The sequence below is a fragment of the Nothobranchius furzeri genome, chromosome 11, assembly GCF_043380555.1.
Source record: "Nothobranchius furzeri strain GRZ-AD chromosome 11, NfurGRZ-RIMD1, whole genome shotgun sequence".
Classification (NCBI taxonomy): domain Eukaryota; kingdom Metazoa; phylum Chordata; class Actinopteri; order Cyprinodontiformes; family Nothobranchiidae; genus Nothobranchius; species Nothobranchius furzeri.
This window is the reverse complement of record NC_091751.1, coordinates 25,723,818-25,748,615: the sequence shown is the minus strand read 5'-3', so window position 1 is coordinate 25,748,615 and position 24,798 is coordinate 25,723,818. Positions and strand designations below refer to the sequence as shown.

General features: G+C 44.0%; 1 protein-coding gene across 1 annotated transcript; it reads right to left on the bottom strand.

Moving 5' to 3' along the window:
- Positions 1–9,565: 9,565 nt before the first annotated feature.
- Positions 9,566–11,331, bottom strand: tnfa (tumor necrosis factor a (TNF superfamily, member 2)). The gene is made up of 4 exons (XM_015955792.3): positions 11,096–11,331; positions 10,978–11,005; positions 10,713–10,769; positions 9,566–10,378 (listed from the first exon to the last, which is right to left on the bottom strand). The coding sequence occupies exons 1-4, from the start codon at positions 11,252–11,254 to the stop codon at positions 9,909–9,911; spliced, it is 714 nt and encodes a 237-aa protein (XP_015811278.1). The 5' UTR covers positions 11,255–11,331; the 3' UTR covers positions 9,566–9,908.
- Between the last annotated feature and the right edge of the window lie 13,467 nt (positions 11,332–24,798).

Below are 24,798 nucleotides of genomic sequence, written 5' to 3'. Positions count from 1 at the left end.
GTCCTACAACAGCTTCCTCTCCACCTTTTTCATGAGAAATACAGCCAATCAAGACATTCTTCCTTTTGTTTTTTGATCATGTCTCATAAAAGGGTAGTCCAAACTACGGATTTGGCAACCTAATTGATGTAGATACTGGCACCTCAACCTGTGATTTGACTGTCATCTTTCGAAGCAGCTCTCCAAAAGTTCTTTGCTAAAGCTGACAAATATTCCAGGGTTCGTTTTGAATGCTTAGAAAACCTGTTGGACTCCATCAAAGTGACTCAACAGTGGGATTTGGATTCTACAAAATACGTTCTTAAATAACAAACTCAACATGAGACATTTTACTGAGAAATGATCCAACAACGGTTCTGGAACTGATATGATGTTGGTTGTTGGCAACGTTAGACATAAAGGATTCTGAACAAAAGGATTTTCTAGAATCAAAACCAAAGTGCGTGATTCATGTTTGAGGAAATACATTTAAAATCCATTAGTCTTTAACTGGGTTAAATTTAAGGTGTCGTTTTCAGAGAATGCAGAGAGCACAACATGTGGCCGTTAGAGGAACTGCAGTCAGCAAAATGTGTACTCTTGTGACATTCAAACCTATACCTATTTATTTATATGTTGTGTTTTGAAATGACCTCCTGAGTATAAAATTCTACACAGAGTACACTATACAGGTCATCGGATGTTCAAGATGGGGTTTGTGTCATCTGACACCTGTACACACTGCACAAACAACATTCCTGACAATTACATTCATGCACTGTGGTCCTGCCCACCTGTCCAGGAATTTTGGGGTAGAGTATGTGAGGATCTGTCAAAATGTCTGAAATGTCATATCCCAACTTCCCCCTCTCTTTGTTTACTGGGAAACCTGGACGATGTCCCGATTGAAACATCTGTGGTTCACCTGGTTCTGACTGCCATATGCATCGCTAAGAAAACTATCCTCTTGAATTGGAAAAATAGAGAAACTCTCTGCATTAACCAGTATAGAAATCTTTTGTTAGATCATATTGCACTTGATATAGCCTCTGCTTCCACTTCAGATGAATCTCTCTGGGCTCCTTTGATCGGTTCCATCACATAGCGAGGGTGGGGGGCAGTTGATGTTGTCCTGCGGGATGGTGTGGGTGGGGGGTGGGGGGGGGGGGTCTGAGTTTGGAGTATCCGGATGTTCCCTAGGGGTGGGTTCACTGGGGGTGTCTGGGACTGGGGGGCCGTTGCCCCCCTCTGGACGTGCTTGGGTTGCCTCGGGGGATGGACTACTGGCGGTTGTGAGTGGGGCCCCTTGGGGATCTTGGCGGCGGCCATGGGTCACTGCCTGGCGGCTGCAATGCCCCTGGGAGGGTCTGGGTGGGGGCCTGGGGGCTTGGGGTTTGGGGGTGGCCGGCCCCGTGTGGGGATCTGGGCGGGGCCTTGGGGGTCGGGTCCTGACATGTATGCTGCCGGGAAGAAGGCAGGAACACGCAGCAGTGCCTGGCCCGGGTTCGGAGGCCTCGGGTAGACCTTGGCTCCTCTGCCGTTCCATCACAGGGGAGGGGGAGGTCCAGGAGGGGGAGGACCCAACCTTACCTGGAGGGGGCCAGTAGGGGAACTGGCTCCCTGGAGGGCTAAGCCCAACCAGCCATTCCTCCCCATCCCTGCATATTTCTCTCCTCCTGCTCCCTCACATAATCACACAAACATACACATAGGACCTTGGGGGGTGGGCAAGTCAGGGAGTGCGGGTATGGACCCCATTTCCGCATTCCTGTGGCAACCTGCCCCCAATTTTATTTGCACCTTATACGCTTCCACTGACGACATTCCACACAAACACACACTTAGGGCCTTGGGAGTGAGCACATTCAACGGCATTTGGCAGGGGGATATTTCAGCCTCCTCCCAGGTGCTGGTGCCCACTTCCAATTTTTAAACCGCACTTAGACACTGATGGCTGAAGGTGTGAGTGGGGTGGTGCGGTGGCATCAGCTGGCATAGGCCGGATGATGCCCGCACTGCCCACTCACGACAGCCATGGAATACACCTCATGATCACACAACACTATATTGGAGCAGGCGGAGGGAGACTAGGGGTCTTTGCCACCTCTGTTGTTGCTTGGCTTCCTGGGGCTGGAGGCTAGGAGGGAGATCTGGCCGCCGGGGTGGGGTCTGGGGTGGTGGGTTGCTGTGCTCAGCGTTGGGCGGGGGAGCCTGCTCATCAGCACCCCAGCAGAAAGGGTCAAACTCTGGTTACCGGTGATGGTTGTACCCAATGTGCAGCAGTACCGGGACCAGAGTGAATAGGGTGTGTATGGGGAGCATGAGTGGGTGTCCGGCGTGCATTTTTGTAAGTCTTGGGTTGTATGTGCATGTGTGAGCATGAGGGAGGGAGTGTGTGACTGTGTTTGTGTATGACTGTATATGTCAGGTGGGGCCTTTGACTCCTCCCCTCTCCTGGAACTTCTCTTGATGATATAGATCTTTGTCCCCCCTCCCCCTGCCACACCTGGTGTGAGGGGTTGTGCCATGGTCTACCTGAGTGTTCGTTGCAACCGGGTCTGGGGGTTTAAGATTTTGGCATCTGCCTGATAGATCCCGGTGGCTGCCTGGTGGGGTCTGGGTCCCTGGACTCTGCTGGGTCCCCGGCAGGGGTGGTCGCCCCTGGGTCCCGGGTCGCTGGGTCCCGGGTCGCTGGGTCCCGGGCTCGGCCGGCTAGGGGGTGGGAGGCTGCGGGCGGGCCTGTGGGCTTGCCGCTGAAATCTCCCGGGACTCTGCCGGCTGCTGGTTGTGGCCCCCCGGGGCGATCCTCTGTGCCTCTCGAGGGGGGCGGGGACCTTTCTGGTTGCAGTCTCCTTGGGGTTCCTGTGTTCTGGGGCAGCACCTGGATCTCTGGGACGTGGAGCTCCCCCCGTCTCCTGCGCATCTTTGGGGGGCGGATCTGTGGTCCCTCACACTCTCTGTTGGACGCTCCTATAGAGAAACCTCACATAAACAAGCGCGTGTACACACACAGGTGCTCACATTGTGCTCTCAAAAGTATGGGCTTGGGCACGTTAAACACAGGTCTTAAGACTATGGTGAGCACTTAATGCACTGTGATTTATTATCGTGATTCTTCAGTTAAGCAATGTTGATTATATATTTTTTCATCAAGTTGACGCAGTAATAGCTAGATCTTGTTGTATTGTTGTTGTGTCCCTTTTTTTGTCCTTTTGCTTTTTTTTGTCTTTTTCTGCAGGTCTAGAAGCAGACTCTTGTTCATTGTTTATTTTTGTGGAACCCCCACCCCCCCTCTCCCCACCTTTTCTTTTCTCTTTCACCTCTGTCTCCGTGTCTGGTCGGAATTACAAAGCATTCAACAACAGTAACAATAAAGTTTTAAGTATCAGGCGTGACATTAAAAGCAGACGCTTTGATGCTCCACCTGAGAGTAAATCTGTAAGGCTTGTCACCAGCATTCAGACATCAATTCTGCTTGCTTCACAGCCAGACAGGACATGGTAAAAAAATAAAAATAAAAATGACCTCCTGATCAGAAGTCATTGAGCTGTAAATGTCGAATCTGCCAATAACTTGCCAGTTTTACCAAAGTACGTCACAGTCCCATGAGGCCAATCTGGCGCCCACTGCACCCCGCTGCCTCCGTCTAATTTACCTTTACCTGCTACATGGGGAGGATGGTAGTTTCTGATGATTCAGCTAGCTCAACATGTCAAAACGCCCTAAATCAGGCGTGGGGAACCCTGATCCTCGAGGGCCGGTATCCTACATGGCTTTGCTCCAACACTTCTGATTCAGTGGTTGATTCACCTGTTCAGCAGCTCAGCAGGCTCTGCAGAAGCCTGTTAATCACCTGCTGATTAAAATTAGCTGTGATGATGCAGGGTTGAAACCAAAATATGCTGGATAGCGGCCCTCGATGGACCAGGGTTCCCCACCCCTGCCCTAAATGATCAGGAGTCCAGGGGAGGAAAAAGAAAATGTTTATGTTTATGTATTTAGCAGACGCTTTTGTCTAAAGCAACTTACAAGTGATAATCGGCATGTTGCAATAACAATAACAACAACAACAACAACAACAAACAATTTCCAGTCAGTCGTAGGTGGCAGTGAGGCAGCATGATGAATCATGGAGAATATGAACAAGGAGTGGACGGTAGAGAGGGGGGATGGGTGCAGGAATGGTGCTAGTTAAGAAGATGCTCTCTGAAGAGCAGGGTCTTCAGGAGTTTCTTGAAAATTGAAAAGGAAGCCGCAGTTCTGGTAGTGTTAGGAAGGTCATTCCACATTTGTGAAACGATGCATGAGAAGAGTCTGGATTGTCCTGAGTGTGGTGTAGGCACTGCTAGCCGACGATTCTGTGATCACCGGAACGGCCGGGCCGAGACGTAAGCCTTTGCAAGAGGATTCAGGTAAATGGGAGCCGCACCATCTCGGACTTTGTATGCTAGTGTTAGCAAATTGAATTTGATGCGTGCCGCTAGCGGTAGCCAGTGGAGCTCAATGAACAGAGGGGTGACGTGTGCTCTTTTTGGCTGATTGAAGACCACGCGCGCCGCTGCGTTCTGGACCATTTGAAGAGGTCTCACAGTACAGCCTGGAAGACCATTTAGAAGGGCATTGCAGTAATCGAGGCGGGAGATGACAGTAGATTGCACCAGAAGCTGGGTAGCAATCACAACACCCAGATTTCGAACTGCCTTTGAAGAGATAGGAAGTCATTTTGGATTGAGATATTGTGCTGTATGGATGGTTTTGCTGGGATGACAAGTAGTTCAGTTTTAGAGAGGTTGAGTTGGAGATGATGGGATTTCATCCATTTTGATATGTCAGAGAGACAGTTTGATATTTGTGCAGAGACAGTGTGGTCGTCCGGTGGAAATGACAGATAGAGCTGGGTGTCGTCTGCATAGCAGTGGTAGGAGAAGCCATGTGATCGAATGATCTCACCCAGTGAGGTGGTGTATTTGGCAAAGAGAAGAGGTCCTAGTACAGAGCCCTGGGGGACTCCTGTGGCAAGATGGTGCACAGTAGAGGAACAAGGGCAGGTGTTACAGTAATGATGTCATCATGTTATCCTGAGGATGCTTTAGGACAAACTAAGCTAGTTTCTTACTATTGTAATGTTTGTGCAGCACTAAAGCTGAGACACGATATTTAGGATAATCTTAGTATTTTCTGATGTTTTCATGTTTTGCGTTCTGAGAATTCTGTGTTTCATAATAACTGCTAACAGTTATATGATCCTTAATAAGTTTCTGATTATTTCTTATCAGTTCTGTCTGTTTATTATATTTTTCTGATCTGAGAGACATTTCTAAACTTCCATTGTAGAAAACGGTTGCATTTAGCAAAAAAATTCACTTGGATGGTTTCTTTTTTTATTTATCGCAACAGATTATTGTTTCAAAAATGTTAGTATGTAAATGTCAGAGTGTTAGGGTTAACCCTCTGTTAAACAGACACAGACCAGTCCTCAGAGGACAAAGCAACTTAAAATCTGTCATTTTAAACAGGATTGAAATGGATTCATTGTGTTTTAATTGTTTGTTTTTTCTGCGTGTTGTCGTGTACAGCCCTTTATGACTATTGCCTTGAAATGTGCTCTAGACCACATATGTCAGACTCAAGGCCCGCGGGCCAGATGCGGCCCGCGGAGCATTTTTATGTGGCCCGCGAGATAAATATCAAAAATATATTAAAACTGGCCCGCTGGCCGATTTTACCGCAAAGACTTCAACTCCCATGATGCTTTGTGGCGTTAGCGCAGAGCCGAAGCGCCCCCTCCTTTGTGTCTTTTCCAGCGCCTGCTGCCGATGTCTGCAGCTCCGCTGTCTCGGACAAACTACACTCCTCTCACTCAGCGCCGAGTTCACTCAGCTGTTTTCTGACGTTGAAGCCCAGAAACGGAGATTCTAGCCGCTCAGTAATGTGTTCAGAAAGTTTTCCAACTAACGTCCAGACAGAGCTGGCATAACTCCAGCGAACAGCGACACGCTCAAACCAGCACGGCTCTGTGGTTGCTGTCGTTGTGTTTCCTCCCCGACACACAACAACGTGGTCAAGCTGCTCAGACATGTTCATCAGCACAAATCTATGTGAGCACCTGTTGTCATCTAATGTTGTCATTATTATGATGAAGATAAACAAAACAACAGGAGTCTCCTCCTCAGCTCAGATCAACTCCATGATGCAGGTATCTGGCTGGAACAGGTGAGCATCACAGTAAACCAGTGGAGCAAACTGAGCTTTAAATATGTTGGTTTTATGCTCTTTTTCTGCTCCAAAACATGAAAGTTAACAGGTGAGATGTTGCATTTTCATTTAAGATAAAACGATAGTTTTATTTTGTTGTTGGCCCGTGAGAAAATATTTAACCTACAGTAAACAGGAAGTGGAAAGGCTGCAGATAGATGAATAGAATAGAAAATCCCTTTATTGTTCCTCAGTGGGGAAAGCTAGACGTCACAGCAGCGATGACACTTATTACAGGAGAATAAAAAATAAGAAAAATGAATAAACAAGAAAACATAAATCTGAATACCACTGATGTGTTTTATTTAAAACTGACTTGCTCGTGTGTAATTTGGTTATTCCACATTCAGTGTTAATGCAGAAATAAGTTTGTTTCCAAATTTAAAGGTTCAAAATTGCATATATGTTGATAAAGAAAATGTGCTAATTTGCCGTCACTTTTTCAAAAATATTAAGTTTGGCCCTCGACTCCGTCCCAGAGTTTCATTTCGGCCCCTTGTGAGTTTGAGTTTGACACCCCTGCTCTAGACGAACTTTGACTCACCCGTCTCATACTGTACTACTGTACAGTATCATGCATCTGTATGTGTCTAGATGCACCCTAACAGCTGCTGGAGCTTCTGATGAAACATCCACACCAACACCACCCTAAGGTACACTGATATGTTATTATTGCTGTTAATGAACGGTACAACCGCTACAAGTCAGTTAACAGGCATCATCAGCAGGTTTAGCTTGGAACAGGTGAGTTCTGTAATAAGTTACAGGTGAAGTCCTGTTAGTGATCAATACTGTTACTCAGGTGTGTTTAATACCTGATGTCCTGTCATCTCTACATCACTGTGTGACCTTACTGAAGGATTAATATCTATGTCTACACGTGTGTTTGATTTGCTTCCAGCTGAAGGAACAGACAGCATAGACTCAGCAGCCTGAGGACACCCACACCCGTCAACACATCCTGAAGTTCATCACAAGTCTTTCAAGGCTCCTTTAGACCTGCTGACTGACCTCACCTGTCTGGTAAGATTAAGGTGGAGCTTGTCCACAGACGGCCTATCAGCTGACATGAGACTTTAAATGTACAAAAGGATGAGAGAAACTGAATGAGGTTTACCCTGATATGCTGGTGGTCCTGAGGATTGCTGCCATGATGCCAGTGATAGCAGCTGCAGAGAGGAGCTTCTTCTGATAGAGCTGATTAAAACATGCCTGAGATCCAGCATGTGTCAGTGTTAAAGGACATGTTCTAATAAACATCAACCCTAACCATGTGATGATACTATAGCTGCCTTTGCTGCAGGTGTCACGTTGCGGGGATGGTTAGGACCCAAAGTGTTGATTGCCCAGATGACAAGAGGCAGGAGTTGGTATAAAGTAAAAAATCCTTTATTTAGGAGGAGAACCAAAAATCCAAGGGGGAAAAGGCAAAAGCCCAATAACTAAACTAAGACAAAAATCCAAAAGCTCACCTTCTGAGCAGAGAACTAAAGACTGAGACTAGAGACTAAAGGCTGGAAACAAAACAACGCTGACCAAGAAATACAATGGACCGACAACAACACAGAGACAAGACGGGGCTTAAATAGACTGGGAGGAACAATTAGGGAAACAGGAAGCAGGTGTGTGGAGTGAGGGCTGGAGGGAAGACAGGTGACAACAATTATATAAATGGGGAAGCAGAACCAAAGGAGGGCAGATAAACACAAAACTGAACTAAAAGACTGAGGGAAGGACTCACACACACACAATCACACCCAAACACACTCACACACACTGAATTGGGGAATGGACACGCACACACACACACACACACACACACACACACACACACACACACACACACACACACACACACACACACACACACACACACACACACACACACACACACACACATACACTCACACTCACTGAGTTGGGGAATGGACACGCACACACCCAGACAGACACAGAGCTGGGGACAAAGAGGCTGGAGCTACAACTGGAGGGGATGGGGATGATCGAATGCCTACAAACAGAAAACACATAAATGAGATGCAGACAAAGGACACATGAGGGCGCTATGAGACACAAAAGGGAATCTAGAGAGGGATGGAGAACACCAGGAGGCACATGAAGGAAGGGGCAGACGCAGACCATGACAGCAGGAAAAGTGCTGCTTGTTCTTGTTGCTGGTGTTCAAATATTAAAATTGAACTGTTGTGACTAATTGGATGCTGCTGTCCTTAAATTATGTGTTTGTGTCAGGGGCACACAGAAAAAAGGTTTGTGTGTGTGTGTGTGTGGGTGTGTGTGTGGGGGGGGCAAACGAGTAATCTCGCTTGGGGCACCAAATGGGTAGAGCCGGCCCTGTATGTTAGATTCATTCATGACACACAGACTGATATGTTCCAAATGTTTGTTTCTTTAATGTCGACGATTATAACTTACAACCAATGAAAATCCCAAATTCAGCATCTCAGAAAATTAGAATATTAATTAAGACCAATGCAAAAAAAAGGAATTTTAGAAATGTTGGCCAACTGAAAAATATGAACATGAAAAGTATGGAGAACGGTCAGCACTCAGTAGTAAGTTGGAGCTCTGTTGGCCTGGATTTCTGCAGCAATGTGGCATGGCACGCATTCCATCAGTCTGTGGCATTGCTCAGGTGTTATGAGAGCCCATATTGCTCTGCGAGTGGCCTCCAGCTCTTCTGAATCGTTGGCTCTAGTGTGTTGCACCTTCCTCTTCACAATACCCCATAGATTTTTTTTAATGGTCAGGTGAGTTTGTTGGGCAATCAAGAACGGGGATGCCATGGTCCCTAAACCAGGTACTGGTAGGCTCCCAGGATGACCCAGAAAACGTTGGAGGGATCTACCAGAACACCTTCTTATCAGTGGAAACCTCTCTTCTGCATTGATCCACGGCTTCCCCCTCATGTTGATCATAAGAAACCAAGTTTTACGTGTGCTCATCTCCATTAGGTTACAAACCAGAAAAGCAATTTGTGTTTCAGTTTCAGTGTTTTGCATTTCATATTAAAAAAATGCTTCTTCATCTTCTGATTTTCATTACTGGTTGTTGTTGTTATTATTCTAATTATTCTAATATTATTAATAACATTATTATTAATAACAATAATAAAAATAATAGTTCCAGGTTTGTTGAGGTCACCATGGTGACCATGTTTTTGTGAGACACACACACACATCATGTCATCACACCATTTCATAGCCAGTCAGAGTGGTCGTGGGTTCCTCCAGGACTTTCCCACCCACCCGTTGTGTTTCTCCTGAGGCAGAAAGCAACAGTACTGGTTCGTAAAAACAGCCAGAGGTCAATCTGTCTTATCTGTCTTATTTAGTTTTCTAAATAAATTATACAAAACATTGCAAGGAAAAAACATACATATAATAAATAAATACATAAATAAATAAATACTTCCATAAATAAAATCTATGTCAATATAAGTTAAATGAATAACCTCTTGTGAGCCTGTAGTAAAACACTGTTAGCAGCAGGAAAAAAGACTTCTAACAGAACCTTGTACATGGTACAAAACATGGTGGACCCCTTATTTCTGAGGTTCTTAAGCTCCTGTGTCATCATCCCTTCAAGACTAAACACAAGCCTTTCTTTAACTTCCTGTTAAACTCCATGAAGCCTTTCCCTGAATGTACATGTCATCACAGAGCAAACACTCCAAAGAAGGTCTTTCCTGGCTCGTCCTCCAATTTCTCCATCATTCTCTCCTCCATCACTGTTTTCAGCCTGTCTCCTCTCCGTAGGCTGAACACAGCTCCCATGTATATGGCAGAAAACCAGCTTTCGTCTGAGTCGGAGTTTTCATCGACTGACTTCTGGCACGCAGTTCGAACCGAATGCAGGATGGTTTGATAGGACTTCTCATCATCACTCCCAAACGAACTGGACCAGCGCTTCACGGCGTGGCTCAGGTGGACCATGGACTTTGAAGTGACATCCTCAGCACTCCTGGTGCTGCAACTGACCCGGAAGGATGCTTGACTGTATACAAAGTAGAGACCCGTCTGTGGAATCACTATTTCGTTGTTTATGAGTTGCAGACCTCCTTGGGCATGGGACTGGTCCACCTCAGTTGTCCATTCTATTGCCTTCATGTTGGGGTTGTATTCTCCTGTTTGGCAGACAGATGAAGGTAAACAGACGTTACGGATTGTTGGGTTGTACGATTTCTCGTAACGACTCCTATACATTTCATCGGGAGCTTCTCATAACCATCTGACCGTGTATATTTCTGAAAGCCTCGCAGGAAAATCAAGTTTTAAGGTTATCAAACTGAATGATTGTTCACTCCTTCATCTTCTTGAACAGTAAGGGTTGTGAGGAGCTCGTGTCTATCTCCAGCAGTCCCTGAGCAAAAGGTGGGGGACACCCTGGACAGGTCTCCAGTCCAACACAGATGTCAGTAGGTCACATGCCTTTTCTTTGAGGGAAACTATTATTTTTACCTTCGAGGTGGATGGCTGCTCGGACGTTTGAAATCTCTCTCAGTTTGTGGTGAAGAGCTGTGAATAAGAGAAAGATTGGATTCAACTTGTGTGTACGTTCATCTTCAGGATTTTTTCTTCAGAGGAACAAGGCTAAGGATTTTGTTGAACTCTGGTTTGACACCACCTGAGCAGAAGCCGGTCCTGTTGGACGATGCTTTTAACCACAGCCGTTAATTGTTTTAGTCTTTTCAATCTCTAACAACGAATCTGAAGAACAACTCACCATTTTGGTCTTCATCTGGTACTGGACTCTGTGTAAAAAGAGATAGACAGAAAAGGTTTTGCAGAGGTTGGGTTCTGGTGATCCAGCTCAGTTTGTGGCAGGAGACGTGTGGACTCACCTTTGTGTGTGTGTTGAGGATGAGGAAAGCTGCAGCAGCAGCAAGGCAGACAGCAATCAGGACCACGGTCAGCTTTGACCCGTGAGATGCTCTGGAGATAGTTGGTGTCAGTTTAACAGCTTCTGCAGCATTTAGCTCTATCTTACATTCAGACTCCATGGTTTGAGGTTTCTGCAGTGCAAACACCAGCCTCCTCTTCTGCTCTGGTCTAGTGACCGACTTGGATTGTGGCTTTTTAAAAACCAGGTTCCTCCTTCAGGGGAAACTCCCATGATGTCACTCACATTGAAGAAGTGGAAATTAATGATAAAGAGGGACCCACAGCTTGGGAAGATCTAACATGCCACACACTCCCACACAACATGTGACTAAACTACCCCACTGGTTGTGCAATAAAGCAAACATCTGATTTGAAGAAAACTCCAGAACACACTGAAAATGTGATGTTCTGATAATCTGTCAGTAGAGACAGTCCTCAAGTGTTCACAGTATAGCTGTAATAATAATAATAATAATAATAATAATAATAATAATGTATTGAACTTATATAGCGCTTTTCAAGACACCCAAAGACGCTTTCACACACTCTCACATTCACACACTGCTAGTGATGGTAAGCTACTTGTAGCCACAGCCGCCCTGGGGAGGTCTGACAGAGGCGAGGCTGCCATTTGGCGCCGTCGGCCCCTCTGACCACCACCAACACAGGCAAGTTGGGTGAAGTGTCTTGCCCAACTATAAATACAAATACAACAATACAACTCAAATGTTGAACAATGGTCAAAGTAGTTCTCTTTTAAGGACCATGTGACTTAAAAATTAACGGAGGCAGCAGCCTAAACCGAGAGGCCCAGACTTCCCTCTCCCCAGCCATCTGGGTCAGCTCCTCCAGGGGAATCCCAAGCGTTCCCTGGCCAATCGAGAAACATAGTCTCTCTTTAGGTCTCCTCTCAGTTGGACGTGCCCAGAAAACCTCACCAAGGAAGTGTCCAGGAGGCATCCCAACCAGATGCCCGAGCCACCTCAACTAGCTCCTCTTGATGTGTAAGAGCAACGGATCTACTCCAAGCCCCTCCTGAACAACCAAGCTTCTTGCCCTATCTCTAAGGGCCCAGACACTCTATGGAGAACACTCGTTCTCCAGAGTGGTATAGTGCCAACCCCTCTTGAGGGAGCTGGTTCCAGAGCCAGAGCCATGCTTTAGCCATGCTGAAGGTGAATTTAACTATATCTACTTCAACCTCAAACACCAGCTCAGGCTCTTTTCCCTCCTGAAAAGTGACATTCCAGCTGCTGAGAGCTGTTGCTGAGGATCAGGCTACTCAGGTCCCCACCTTCGTGGGACCCACATCTCCTCTTCGGGCTGGGCCCCATGGGTGAAAACCTGGCCACCAGGCGCTCGCCAACATGCCCCAACTCCATGCCGCCAGTGGTCTAAAAGCTCCCAGTTAAATGAGAATATGAGATAGCAGTCTGACTTCGAGAGGCAGATGCTTTTCTTTGTTGTCTTGATATAAAACATGCGGTCACCCTTTAAAAACAGCAAACTAGTAAAGGTCCAAAGTCCAACACGGTGAGTTCAGCTTTAAAACTTTATTGTTTTGTTGCACATTAACACACAGTAGGGAGATGATTGGAATAAATGTGCTAAACAGAGGTGTGACGTTTTGGCATCATCAAGTCAAATTAACCTGGTTCAGTTGCTGAGCAGAACAAAAACATGACATGGAGATGACTTGATGATGCCACAATGTCACACCTCTGGTGTTAAACAACCCAAAGGCGACATCTTTGTAGAGAAATGACTAACCACTCTGCCCAACGCTGAAGACACTGCAGTGGGAGGGGGTCTACCTGACAGCAACACACAAAGGATGTGAAACAGGATGTTTTCACGCAATAGCTCACTTTCACTCTAAACTTCCTCCTTCTTTGGTTACATTTGGATTCAAGAAAAACTATCGATAAATTCCCCTCTTCTGCACCCCGTCACCCTGCTTGTTACATTTAGCCTGTTTCTAAAAATTGCTCAAGAAGTAAACTCCCTTTTTCTAAAACAGAAACCTGATTTTCTCCCCAGAGTCACATGCTTCTCTACTTCCTCCTCATAAAACTAGGCCTCGTTCCTGTGCAAAGTGTCCTCAGATGGCCTCTGTTTAAAACCAGCTCAAAACAGTGGAATGAATTTGGACAGAATAACCGTAGTCCAAGGGCCTGTTGCCAAAAACTACGATAAGGGATTAAGCTGAGATATTATGGTTATCCTGGCTCAAGTTATCTGTGATCCAGTTGCACGAAAATAGGCTGGAGGCAGCAGGATATGTTATGAAATAAGCTACTGTGGAGCTAGCCTGCTCCAGACCAGGCTAAATTCCAGAATCCATTTAACCCTCATCTCAGTCACCCATCACCCCAAATGGAAACCAATAGTTTTTCCACTGCTCACTACATATTGTTATCACATATAACTACTGTAGACTCGCTGTAACTGTTTAAATGTTTGTGATCATTAAAATTCAATCATGTTTGATGATTTTAGATTATGTTGAGATCATCAGGAGTTCCCATGGAGACTATATGTAAAATGATGAAATATTAGGGCCACAGAGAAAATAATCTGACTTTGAGAATAAAGTCACAATATGGTGATCTGTTGCTTTAGAGGATGAGAGTAGTCAAAATGAGAGCTGTGGAGCTTTTCATGTAATTGTACTTCAGTGTACAGGTTTCACAGTCGAGGAGATCTGGTTGTTCTGATTTCCATGTGTGCACCATATTGGGATGATTTCTCAACCATCTGCCACCCATTACAATGGGTACAGAAAGTATTCAGACCCCCATCCATTTTTCACTCTTTTTTATATTGCAGCCTTTTGCTAAAATTAATTAAATTCATTTTCTCCTCATTAATGTACACACAGCACCCCGTATTGACAGAAAAACACAGAATTTTAGACATTTCTGCAGGTTTAATGAAAAAGACAAACAGAAATATCACATGGTCCCAAGTATTGAGACCCTTTGCTGTGAAACTCGTATATTTTACGCAGGTGCTTTCCATTTCTACTCATCCTCCTTGAGATGGTCCTACACCTTCATTGGAGTCCAGCTGTTTTTTGATTCTACTGATTGGACTTGATTAGGAAAGCCACACACCTGTCTATATGAGACCTTACAGCTCACAATGCATGTCAGAGCAAAGGAGATTCGTGAGGTCAAAGGAACTGCCTGAAGAGCTCAGAGACAGAATTGTGGCAAGGCACAGATTTGGTCAAGGTTACAAAACATCTCTGCTGCACTAAAGGTTTCTAAGAGCACAGTGGCCTCCATAATCCTTAAATGGACAACGTTTGGGACAGCCAGAACCCTTTCTAGAGCTGGCCTTCTGACCAAACTGAGCTACTGGGGCAGAAGAGCCTTGGTGAGAGAGGTAAAGAAGAACCCAAAGATCACTGTGGCTGAGCTCCAAAGATGCAGTCAGGAGATGTGAGAAGGTTGCAGAAAGTCAGCCATCACCACAACCCTCCACCAGTCAGGGCGGCAGAGTGGCCCGTTGGAAGGGTCTCCTCAGTGCAAGACACATGAAAGCCTGCGTGGAGTTTACTGAAAGACACCTGAATTCTAATTCTAAGCAGTATGTGTGGAGAAAACCAGGCACTGCTCATCACTTGTCCAATACAGTCCACACAGTGAAGCATGGAGGTGGCAGCATCATGTTGTGGTGGTGTTTTTTGCTGCAGGGACAGGACGACTGGTTGCGTTTTAGGTAACGATAAATTTCAGCCAAGTACAGGGATATCCTGGACAAGCACCTTCTCCTGAGTGCTCAGGAACTCAGACTGAGCCAAAGGTTTGTGTTCCAACATGACAATGTCCCTATGCTCAAAGTTAAAATAACAAAGGAGGCGTCACGGTAACTCTGTGACTATTCTTGAATGGCCCCAACAGAGCCAATTTAAACCCAATTGAGCATCTCTGAAGAGACCTAAAATGGCCGTCCACCAATGTTCACCATCCAACCTGACAGAACAGAAGAGGATCTGCAAGGAGGGATGTCAGGAGATCCCCAAATGCAGGTTTAGAAAACTTGTTGCATCTTTACCAAGAAGTCTCGTGGCTGTATTAGCTCAAAAGGGGCTTCTACCAAATACTGAGCAAAGAGTCTGAATACTTATGACCATGAGATATTTCAGTTTGTCTTTTTTTTCTATTATTCTGTTTTTCTGTGAGCGTGGGGTGCTGTGTGTACATTAATGAGTTAAAATGAATTTAATTGATTTAGCTAATGGTTGCAATGTAACAGAGTGAACATTTGACAGGGGTCTGAATACGTTCTGTACCCACTGTAATAGGCTGCAACACAAATTGTGTGCTCTCCTCATTGGACCAAAGTGCGACCCAAAAATGGACTCTTACTAAATCTGCTGAGTCAATTCAAAACTTTTTGGCCTCATATGGGGTGGTTGTTAATCTTTTTCAGATACCAAACTAATGCAAATGGTGACATAGTGTGACATGGCACCATTGCAGCAAGCTGTAGCCTTGTTCAGTTTTTCTGCATAACCCACTGAACACAGGAAGTCTTTGCTTGCAACAAAGCTCAAAGTCAGACAAACCATTTCCTCAACACTCTGTTGAGTTCTGTGATGTGTGTAATCCTGGGTCCCAGCAGTCGGCACGAATATCTGAGGGCATCTGCAGAAAAGCTGTACCTTTTATTTAGATGGTCATAAGGGAAGGCCAGTGTATCCAGCTGGTCCCTGATAACCAGTGGCAAATCATGGTGGGGCTGTATGTGTAACATTTACGTTGTTAGCACATTGTAACTATTAAAATAAAAAGTGTAATAAAATAATATATTTCTGAAACAGTCATTAATTTCCCTTCTCCAAAAAAGTAGCAGATAGCAAATTTTCTAATTTACAGATAAATTATAATAAAAATAATAATAGTAATTATAATTTAATAATAAAACAACTAAAACACGAGTCTTTAAGAGCAACTGCAGTCAATTTCCATCTTTGTTTTATTTCCATTTTCCCCCCCAAGTTTTGTTTTCTACCTTGAGTTTTCAGTCTCTAGCAGCCTGTGTGTGTCTTCATTGATCATCTGCTCAAAGCATGCACATCTCACAGCAAAATACCCAGCTTGGCCAGCAGGTGGCAGTCTTAGACAAAATGTTTTATTATAATCACAAAAAATTGAAAACAAATAACTACAATTTACAACAACCATCTTATGTATGATTTCAGCTCTTTCTTTTTAAACCAACAATGTGTGTGTGTGTGTGCACGCGTGCGTGCGTGTGTGTGTGTGTGTGTGTGTGTGTGTGTGTGTGTGTGTGAGAGAGAGAGAGAGAGAGAGAGAGAGAGAGGGTGAGTGAAAGAGAGAGAGAGATAGAGTGAAAGAGAGAGGGGAAAATGAGAACAAGCACTTTCTAGTATGCTAGCCAGACGATTTCTGTAACGGGGCGTGTAGGTCTAAGCCCCAGGGGCATTGGATTCACAGATGCAGATTGGACCACATTTCATTAGTTCTCCCTAGCAACTAAATGTGATTGGCTGTTTAGCTGCAGTTCAGATGAACTTTTCCCAGCACCCCAGCGGTGAACCTAAGGAGTCTGTTGGAGGAATAGTAAATGACCTGCACTTGTATAGCGCCTCTCAGAGTAAGGACTCCAAAGCGCTTTGCACTACAGTGTATCATTCATCCATTCACACACACACTCACACACACTGATGGTGATGAGCTACGATGTAGCCATAGCTGCCCTGGGGCGCACTGACAGAGGCGAGACTGCCGAGCACAAGCGCCACCGGTCCCTAAGACCTCCACCAACAGGCAAGGTGGGTTAAGTGTCTTGCCCAAGGACACAACAGCAGAATTTCACTGTTTAATGAGAGACAACTGGTGAATATTGTGTGTAAATAATCAGATTTCTCATTGGCACATGCATTTAAATAAATCTGGCACATGTATAGTAAATATTAGAATATCTATTTTTGTTTAATTTAGACTTTTTTTTCTCCCTTCAAGTCAGGGAGGTCGATGCCCCCATGGATGGTCCACCACTGCTGAAGGTTCCCCTGACTTCTGTTACAGAAATGTGAGTTTGTGAGAGCTCATGATGACTCATCACCATTGTTGACTGAAAAGTACTTTCACAGGCTTGACCTGATACCTCATGCCTTCTGGAATACCAAGAGTTGGTCTCCCTCTCCTCCTCATCATTATCATCATCATCTACTGTTGCTGCTGCCCTGGTGCCTTCAACCTATCACATTTAACTGGCTTTTTCTTGAAGCTAGAAGACAAGACATGCCAGGCCTACACTATGCCTTTGATGGAGTACTCACTGGATCAGCTTCATCTGGTGTTTGTGCCGGTGGCTCTAACAGTGACACAGGTCTGCCAAACCAAAGTCAGACAGTCCAAAGGGATTCAATATGACTGTGGTTGTGTCTCACGTACAGATGGAGGAATATACCTTGAATGAAGTGAGTGGCATCTTGGGAGGGATACATGATTGTCTCTGTCCCGCCAAGGGTCCCCTCCAACACACGCCTGCCTTTATTTAGTTTCAAGGCTGTAGCCTTTGCCAAGATGCGGTCAGCTTTTGGGAACCGACACTCCATACCTTGTCTGTGGGTTTTCTTTTTTGCAGTTAAAACAGAGCAGACAATGTGTGAGCAGGTACCTTCTGGGTACAAAGTATGCTTGTGCATGCCTGTTTTGTCCTGGTCACGTTTAATCAATATTTCACACACACAACACACACACACACACACAACACACAGAGCAAACATAAGACAAGAAACACTTTAAATTTCAATCAGAAATTGAGTGAAGTCATTAGCAATAAATGTAGGTTCCTTTGTTAGGTGCTATGTAAATAAAAATTATTATTATTATTATTATTATTATTATTATTATTATTATTGGATGGATGGATGGATGGATGGATGGATGGATGGATGGATGGATGGATGGATGGATGGATGGGAGGATAATATTTTATATAGCCATGGTACAGCTATTCGGCAGGGGTTATGATACTATTTAACAAATTTACAGGGAAAGTAATAGAGGAGACAAAGACGGCCACTGGTTAATAGCAGCTAAAGAAATATATGATCAGAAATTTATTATACTTTCTATCTATGGCTATAATAACATACTTGGGCTGAGCTGAACTCGAACTGCGATCCTTTGGCTTTCGGGCGAGGGCCTCGCGATTGGTGCCACTAAGCCCCACTTGATATTGTTCTAATATTCCTTATAATTTTGTTTTGGCAGTTGGCGATTGCTTAGCAACCAGGTGCAGCGCCAGGTTTTTATTTTGATAAAGTTTATATCAATATAAGTCAATGCAAAAGGCAGAATATACAGAGAGTGGTTTGATGCAAGGCTGAAGAGAATAAGTTGTCGCTTGAAAAGTAAAAATGAGAAATGTCCGTTAAGAGATGGACTCAAACCCACAGCGAATATTACAGACAATTCATTTGCACACAACAGGCAACATTTTCAATAGAAAACAAAAATGTATAGCTTTATAGCTTCTGAGTCCCATTCTGTCCCGCTCGGAACTTGAGACAGTTATCCACACCTTCATCTCCTCATGCTTAGACTACTGTAACTCTCCTTTCACGTGTCTGAGCAGAACCTCCCTGAACCGTCTACAGGTGGTTCAGAATGCCTGTGCTCGGCTTCTGACCAAGTCCTCCAAACACACCCACATCACCCCACTACTCCTCCAGCTTCATTGGCTGCCAGTCAACTTCAGGGTTCATTTCAAGATCCTGGTTCTGGTCTATAGGGCCTTACATGGACAAGCACCATCTTACATTGGTGATCTTCTCAGTCCCTACACCCCCAGCAGGTCCCTGAGGTCCAGTGACCAAAGCCTACTGGTTGTGCAGCACCAGGCTAAAGACCAAAGGTGACAGATCATTTGCTGCTGTGGCCCCCAGACTCTGGAACTCTCTCCCCCTGAGCCTGAGATCGGTGGACTCAGTGGTCTCCTTCAAAAAGCAGCTGAAAACTCACCTGTTCAGGCTGGCTTTTGGATGACCTTCTTCACCACTCTCTCTTTATTCTGCTCCCCCCACCTATTCCACCTTCCTCAGGATCCACTGATTTCCCTCTTTCCTATTCACTCTCTCTCTTTCTTAACATTTTTTCTTTTAAATCACAATTGTCTATTTTTGCTCATTTTAAATATATTTTTAAACATTTTTAATGCTTTTTTTATATTTTTACATTTTTTTGTTTTTGTTTTTGTGAAGCGCCTCGTGATTTTTATCTTGAGAGGCGCTATAGAAATGATATTTTCTTCTTCTTCTTAAATAATACAAGAAGAACAAAACCTATCGGATTAGATTTGTGCCAATAGGATCAAGAGAAACACTTTGAAGACAAACAAATATTAAGACATTGAGATAAAAAAATGTTTCAAAAGAAAAACTTACAATCTGACTCAACTTCTTAAAATGAGTAACAAAGTATGTTTCCTTTTTCTGTTTGCCTCTATGTGTTTTTGTTATCAGTTTCCTTAGTTTCGTTCTCGCTGCTCACAGCTTTGCTCTCACTACCAGATTTGCACTTACACTTTCTGGCTTTCTCCTTTGCAATCCCTGAGTTTTTGGTTGCAATTCTGACACAACCCTTTCGGGTGGGTGGGATTTCTGAGAAGTCCTCTCCCATAGGACAGTGGTTTCTCTTGAGTGACAGTTCAGTTACCCGGAAGTGATGTGGCCTCCAAGACATTTTTTTCCACCTCGGTCAACAATATGAATTTTGAGCCCCAAACACATTATTTCTGCTGTCTGTGGTGTCTACGGAGGATCTAAAGTGAGTATTGATAATATATTTTATCTTTTCTTAGTTAATCTGTAAGTTAAGCCACTTTTTAAGTTGGTTTTAACCAGACATTAGCTCATTAGCTAGCTGCTAAGCAAGCCATTGTGCTAGCCTCAGGACAATGGTCTATTGTTCCAGAGAGACGTCAATATTTTTGTTCTGTCAATTTCTTAATTTTTGTTTGACCAGTGTTTTTCTTGGTCATTTTAAGAATCTGATTCAGATCTCAAGTTTTTCTTTTGAAACAAATGTTTTTTCTCTCAATGTCTTAAAACTTGTTTGCTCTCCAAAGTGTTTTTCTTGATCCTATTGGCACAAATCTAATCCCATAAAAACCCTCATGTCCAGGGCGGGAGCTGTTCGTGGTGCTGATCAGCTTCACTGATGAAGTGGCGCTGTCCGTGGTTACTGTTGCCGAAGGCCGCCGGTTTACACTGGATGCAGGCCACAGCAGCTGCAGGAGTAGAAGAGCGCATGCTGGATGATTTCCTGAAGCGAGTGCTTTCCAGCTCAGCAAACCTTCTGATCGAGACTTGCAGACTTGTGGTTATTTCGTTGGCATCTATGTTTTCTTTTCCAGACATCGTTTAAAAACACAGTTTGCTCTGACTGTTGCTCATAACGTTCAGTCTGATGGAGACCAAATAAACCTGAAAACAGCTGTCGACTTTATTCCAGTAAAACTCTTTACCTGTAGGTAATGAGTGAGGGTCGCACGCCAGGGATCTCTGGCTGGATTCATAAAAACAAAACACCCGATGACTATTGCACGAAAAAAAGAAATAAGCGTGTATATGAGCACGAAATGTGACATAGTCATAATGAAATCGTAAAGTGAGACCGTGCTCGTTTCCGACTTATAGCAGCAACATCTGACCAACCAGACTCTAACAAATTCCTTAAACGGATGCCCCAGAGATTCTGACAGCTGCAGCTTTTTATCCCTTCGGCTGCAATCTTCAAACTGTATGGGGTTAGACCCGTGCCAAAATTCCGCGTCACAGGTCCACATCGCTCGTGTGAATGGGACTCGCGAGTGAAAATATACATGGCGAGAGGTCATTTGTGCACTGAGAGGGAGCAAACTGTGTCTGTGAGCGCACAAGGTTGTGCACAAGTGACAAACCTGCGTGCGCACGTTGCCAAAGAGCACACGGCAGAGGAAAACGTGCGCGCGCGGCAGCCTCTCTGCTCGCTCGGTTTCTGACTCCGCTCGCTCGGCTGTTACGGGGTTTTGGCACTCTGGAGGCGTGGCCTGTGGCAGATCTTCTCTGTCCTCTGATTGGTTAGTTTTGCCCGCACTTTACCCTCTACCTCATTGGTCGATCTTCTCTGTCCTCTGATTGGTCATATTTTGTACCTTTCTCCGTGCCTTTTAGCTCAGCCAGAAGCTCAGCCAGGAGAAAACAAGATGTCGAAGGATTCAGAGGTAAAGTAAAAAATGACTTACGAACGTGTCCAGGTTAGACCTAAAATTCTCCACGGCAGCTCGGTTCTATCTTAAACGTTGTTGTCAAAATTGCCTTATATGTGCTATCACAAATTCGTTCCTTTTTCACCACCATTAACGTAACGTATTGTCTCCGTATGTATCGTTTTGTCTTATAAATCTCTTCAGTTTTGCCTTCATTAGAATTTTAGCAGGGAAACCTTTGTGATAATATTACTTTGTCATGTGGGCCCACAATGACAGGGAGAATTGCAGGAAGCTGCTCGGCATGTGGTGTCCCTGTTGCAGAATGCCCTTTCTGACCCAACATCATCTAGAGCCAGTGAGAACTGTTGCTTTTATTTAGATTTTGCCCGCAAAGTTATAACATAAAGCATATTTTGTATTTAACAATTGAGAGTATGATTTTGCTCTGTCTGAAATAATAACAATCTGCAGACCAGGGAAACACAGGAGGACAAGGAGTTCAGCAGCAGAGTAAGATTGTAGAACAGAGCGGCCAAAATGAGTTTCCTCCGTAGGGTGGCCGGACTCAGCCTTAGAGATAGGGTGAGGAGCCTCTTCAGAGTGCAGTTGAACTTGAGGAAAATATATGACTCTGGAAGAGAGGAGAATATGGCCAGTGCAGATCAGTGCAGTCAAGAATTACTGGTGTTTGGGTAGTCCTGAACGTGTTGTGATGCCCCCACCGTCTCATTGGGCTTTCATTGGTGTTTAATTGTGTTTTTCTTCTGTTGTAAGCAGCTCGTTAAGCAGCCTTGGAGGCACCTGGGCTCAGGGTGTGGTGCTGCCTATAAAGCCTACTGTTTTTCTGCTTTCACTGGGTCTCTCCTGTGTGGTGGAGAGTCCTCAATGGCCATTTTCTGTTCACTAACTTGTAAATCCTTTCTTTGGTTAAATATATCAGTTGTTGAACACCCACTCCTCTGTTTGGTCTCTTTTCTTATTACAGCCCACCACTTCCATTCTGGGTTGTAACAAACTGCAGACAGATTTCTGAGTATCTCCTCCTTTGGTATACAGATCCTCACTGAGCCAAGTACTGTGAACAAATAGTTTCTCCATGATATTATCCAGCAAGGTCCCGTTTTTGTCAAAACAAGAGTGAGGTAATGAAAAAATAGAAATATTTCATTAAATTAACATTTAAATTATTTATATGCATCATTAAAATAAAATAAAAACATGTTTTGAAATATATAAAGTGCACCAAACTTGACTCAGTCCATTCAACAATTCTAAATGGGCAATTATGTAACTCATCAATTAATTATTTGAAAGGATAATTTGTCAATTAAATGCTGAAAAAAATAAACAATACATTTACGAGGCAAGAACTTTTTAAACTTGAACATACCTACACCCACAAGTCTATTTTACCTGGAGTCTCCTCTCAAGAGTGGCTGAAGTAATATTACAACTTTAACAGAATACAAATTCTCTCTCTCTCTCTCTCTCTCTCTCTCTCTCTCTCTCTCTCTCTCTCTCTCTCTCTCTCTCTCTCTCTCTCTCTCTCTCTCTCTCTCTCTCTCTCTCTCTCTCTCTCTCTCTCTCTCTCTCTCTCTCTCTCTGGAAGCCCCACTCTAAGGGCCTTTGCAGTGTATTAGTGACTCAAATATTGTACAACCACAGTCATAACGTTTTCAATCAGTAGTTTTATTTCACTATGTATTTTTCCAGTATCACAAAAAATATAATTTTATATGGTTAAAACCATCTAGCTTATGTGCACTTTTTAAAACACTGCCCAGCAAACATTCGGACGTTTAATGACAGTTGAACGGTCACAACTGTAAAATAATATCACAGGAATTAGGAAAAAATAGCATAACACCTACTCTATTTTCCTTGCCCGGACTCAAACCTGGATCCTCCGCGGGGGGAGAGTCACCCGCTCTATCAGCTGAGCTATGACAACAACTACTGAATATCAGATTTTTTTATATAGCTGCCATCATTTTGGTCCAACAGGAAGCCAACAGGCCAATGAGGTAGAGGGTAAAGTGCGGGCAAAACTAACCAATCAGAGGACAGAGAAGATCTGCCACAGGCCACACCTCCAGAGTGCCAAAACCCCTTAACAGCCGAGCGAGCGGAGTCAGAAACCAAGCACGCAGAGAGGCTGCCCGTGCACGTTTTCCTCTGTCGTGTTCTCGTTGGCAACGCGCGCACGCAGGTTAGTCACTTGTACACATCCTTGTGCGCTCACAGACACAGTTTGCTCCATCTCAGTGCACAAATGGCCTCTCGCCATGTATATTTTCACTCGCGAGTCCCGTTCACACGCGCGATGTGGACGGGTTTTGGCACGGGCCTAACCCCATAAAACTGGCTGCCGCTGTTGACTCCGAGGCTTCGGGAGGTCGGAGAGGAGCAGCTCAACTAGGCCGTCCGCTGTCCACGGTGCTGAAGCTAGGTGGGCTGTTGTTTTTATTTCAGAACTGCAGAATATTTGTCAGCATCTTTTTCGTTTTTCTTTACTCCAGAGTAAATATTAGGACCAGGATCTTCGCAGTTTCATTGTGCCAACAGCACTTCTTGTTGTTGAACAATGGCAGTATAGAACTTTTCAATTCTGATTATTTTGTCTTATTATAATTAAGATATTTTCTTAATGCTATATTTTGGGTTTTTAATCATTTCAGTGACTACTGTTGATTCAGTGTTTTTTAATGGAAGTATATGTAAATGTGAGGATTACTGTATAAACATGGCTCAAATCCTAATGTAAATTCTTAAAGAGGATTTGTTGTCATAGTACTGAAGCTAACAACACATTTATTATATCATTATATCGGTTCAAAAGTGTCATTTAGTGCTTTTTGTATGCTTTAAGAAGGTCAAAATGTGAAAGTTGAAATGTTTCGTTTAAAAGAAGGAAATCACTCATCTTGGCTAAGCCCCGATCTTTTTCAATCCTGAATCTGCTCCAATATTTTTTTCAACAATGAGAATGGACCAGAATAATGAACACAATTACCAAAAATTCTAAGTGCTAATTATTGTACGGTATCTATTAAAAGCAAAAAAAAAAAAAATAAAAATAAAATAAAAAACAGTTTTTGTGCTAAATGTGTCTTATAGTGTGCATTAGAGGTACAAGAAAAATAACAAATTCGTTCAAATTTAATGCAGTTTCAGTCTTCGCCGTCATATGTGGAGAAAGTACGTCATCTAGCGGAAAACAGTAAAAACTAAACATTTAATCTTTGAAAGGCCGGAAAACCCATGAAAATGATGCTAATGCCCATTTTGTTGCTATGAGAAAATCAATGTAATAAACACTTAGCTGTTAAGATGTTAAATATAATTTATTTTCCACTTGTAAAATGCACTACTTTACAAATGGCAGTGTGTAAGTGTGGTGCAGAGTCAAGTGTTAACTGTGATCTGA

Excerpts from the sequence above, each read along its gene's own strand:
- tnfa (XM_015955792.3), bottom strand. The coding sequence starts at position 11,254 with ATGGAGTCTGAATGTAAGATAGAGCTAAATGCTGCAGAAGCTGTTAAA. Across the intron at positions 11,006-11,095 it reads TCCTCAACACACACACAAAG|AGTCCAGTACCAGATGAAGA; the intron begins GTGAGTCCACAC and ends CTTTTTACACAG. Across the intron at positions 10,379-10,712 it reads AGCAGCCATCCACCTCGAAG|GAGAATACAACCCCAACATG; the intron begins GTAAAAATAATA and ends TCTGCCAAACAG.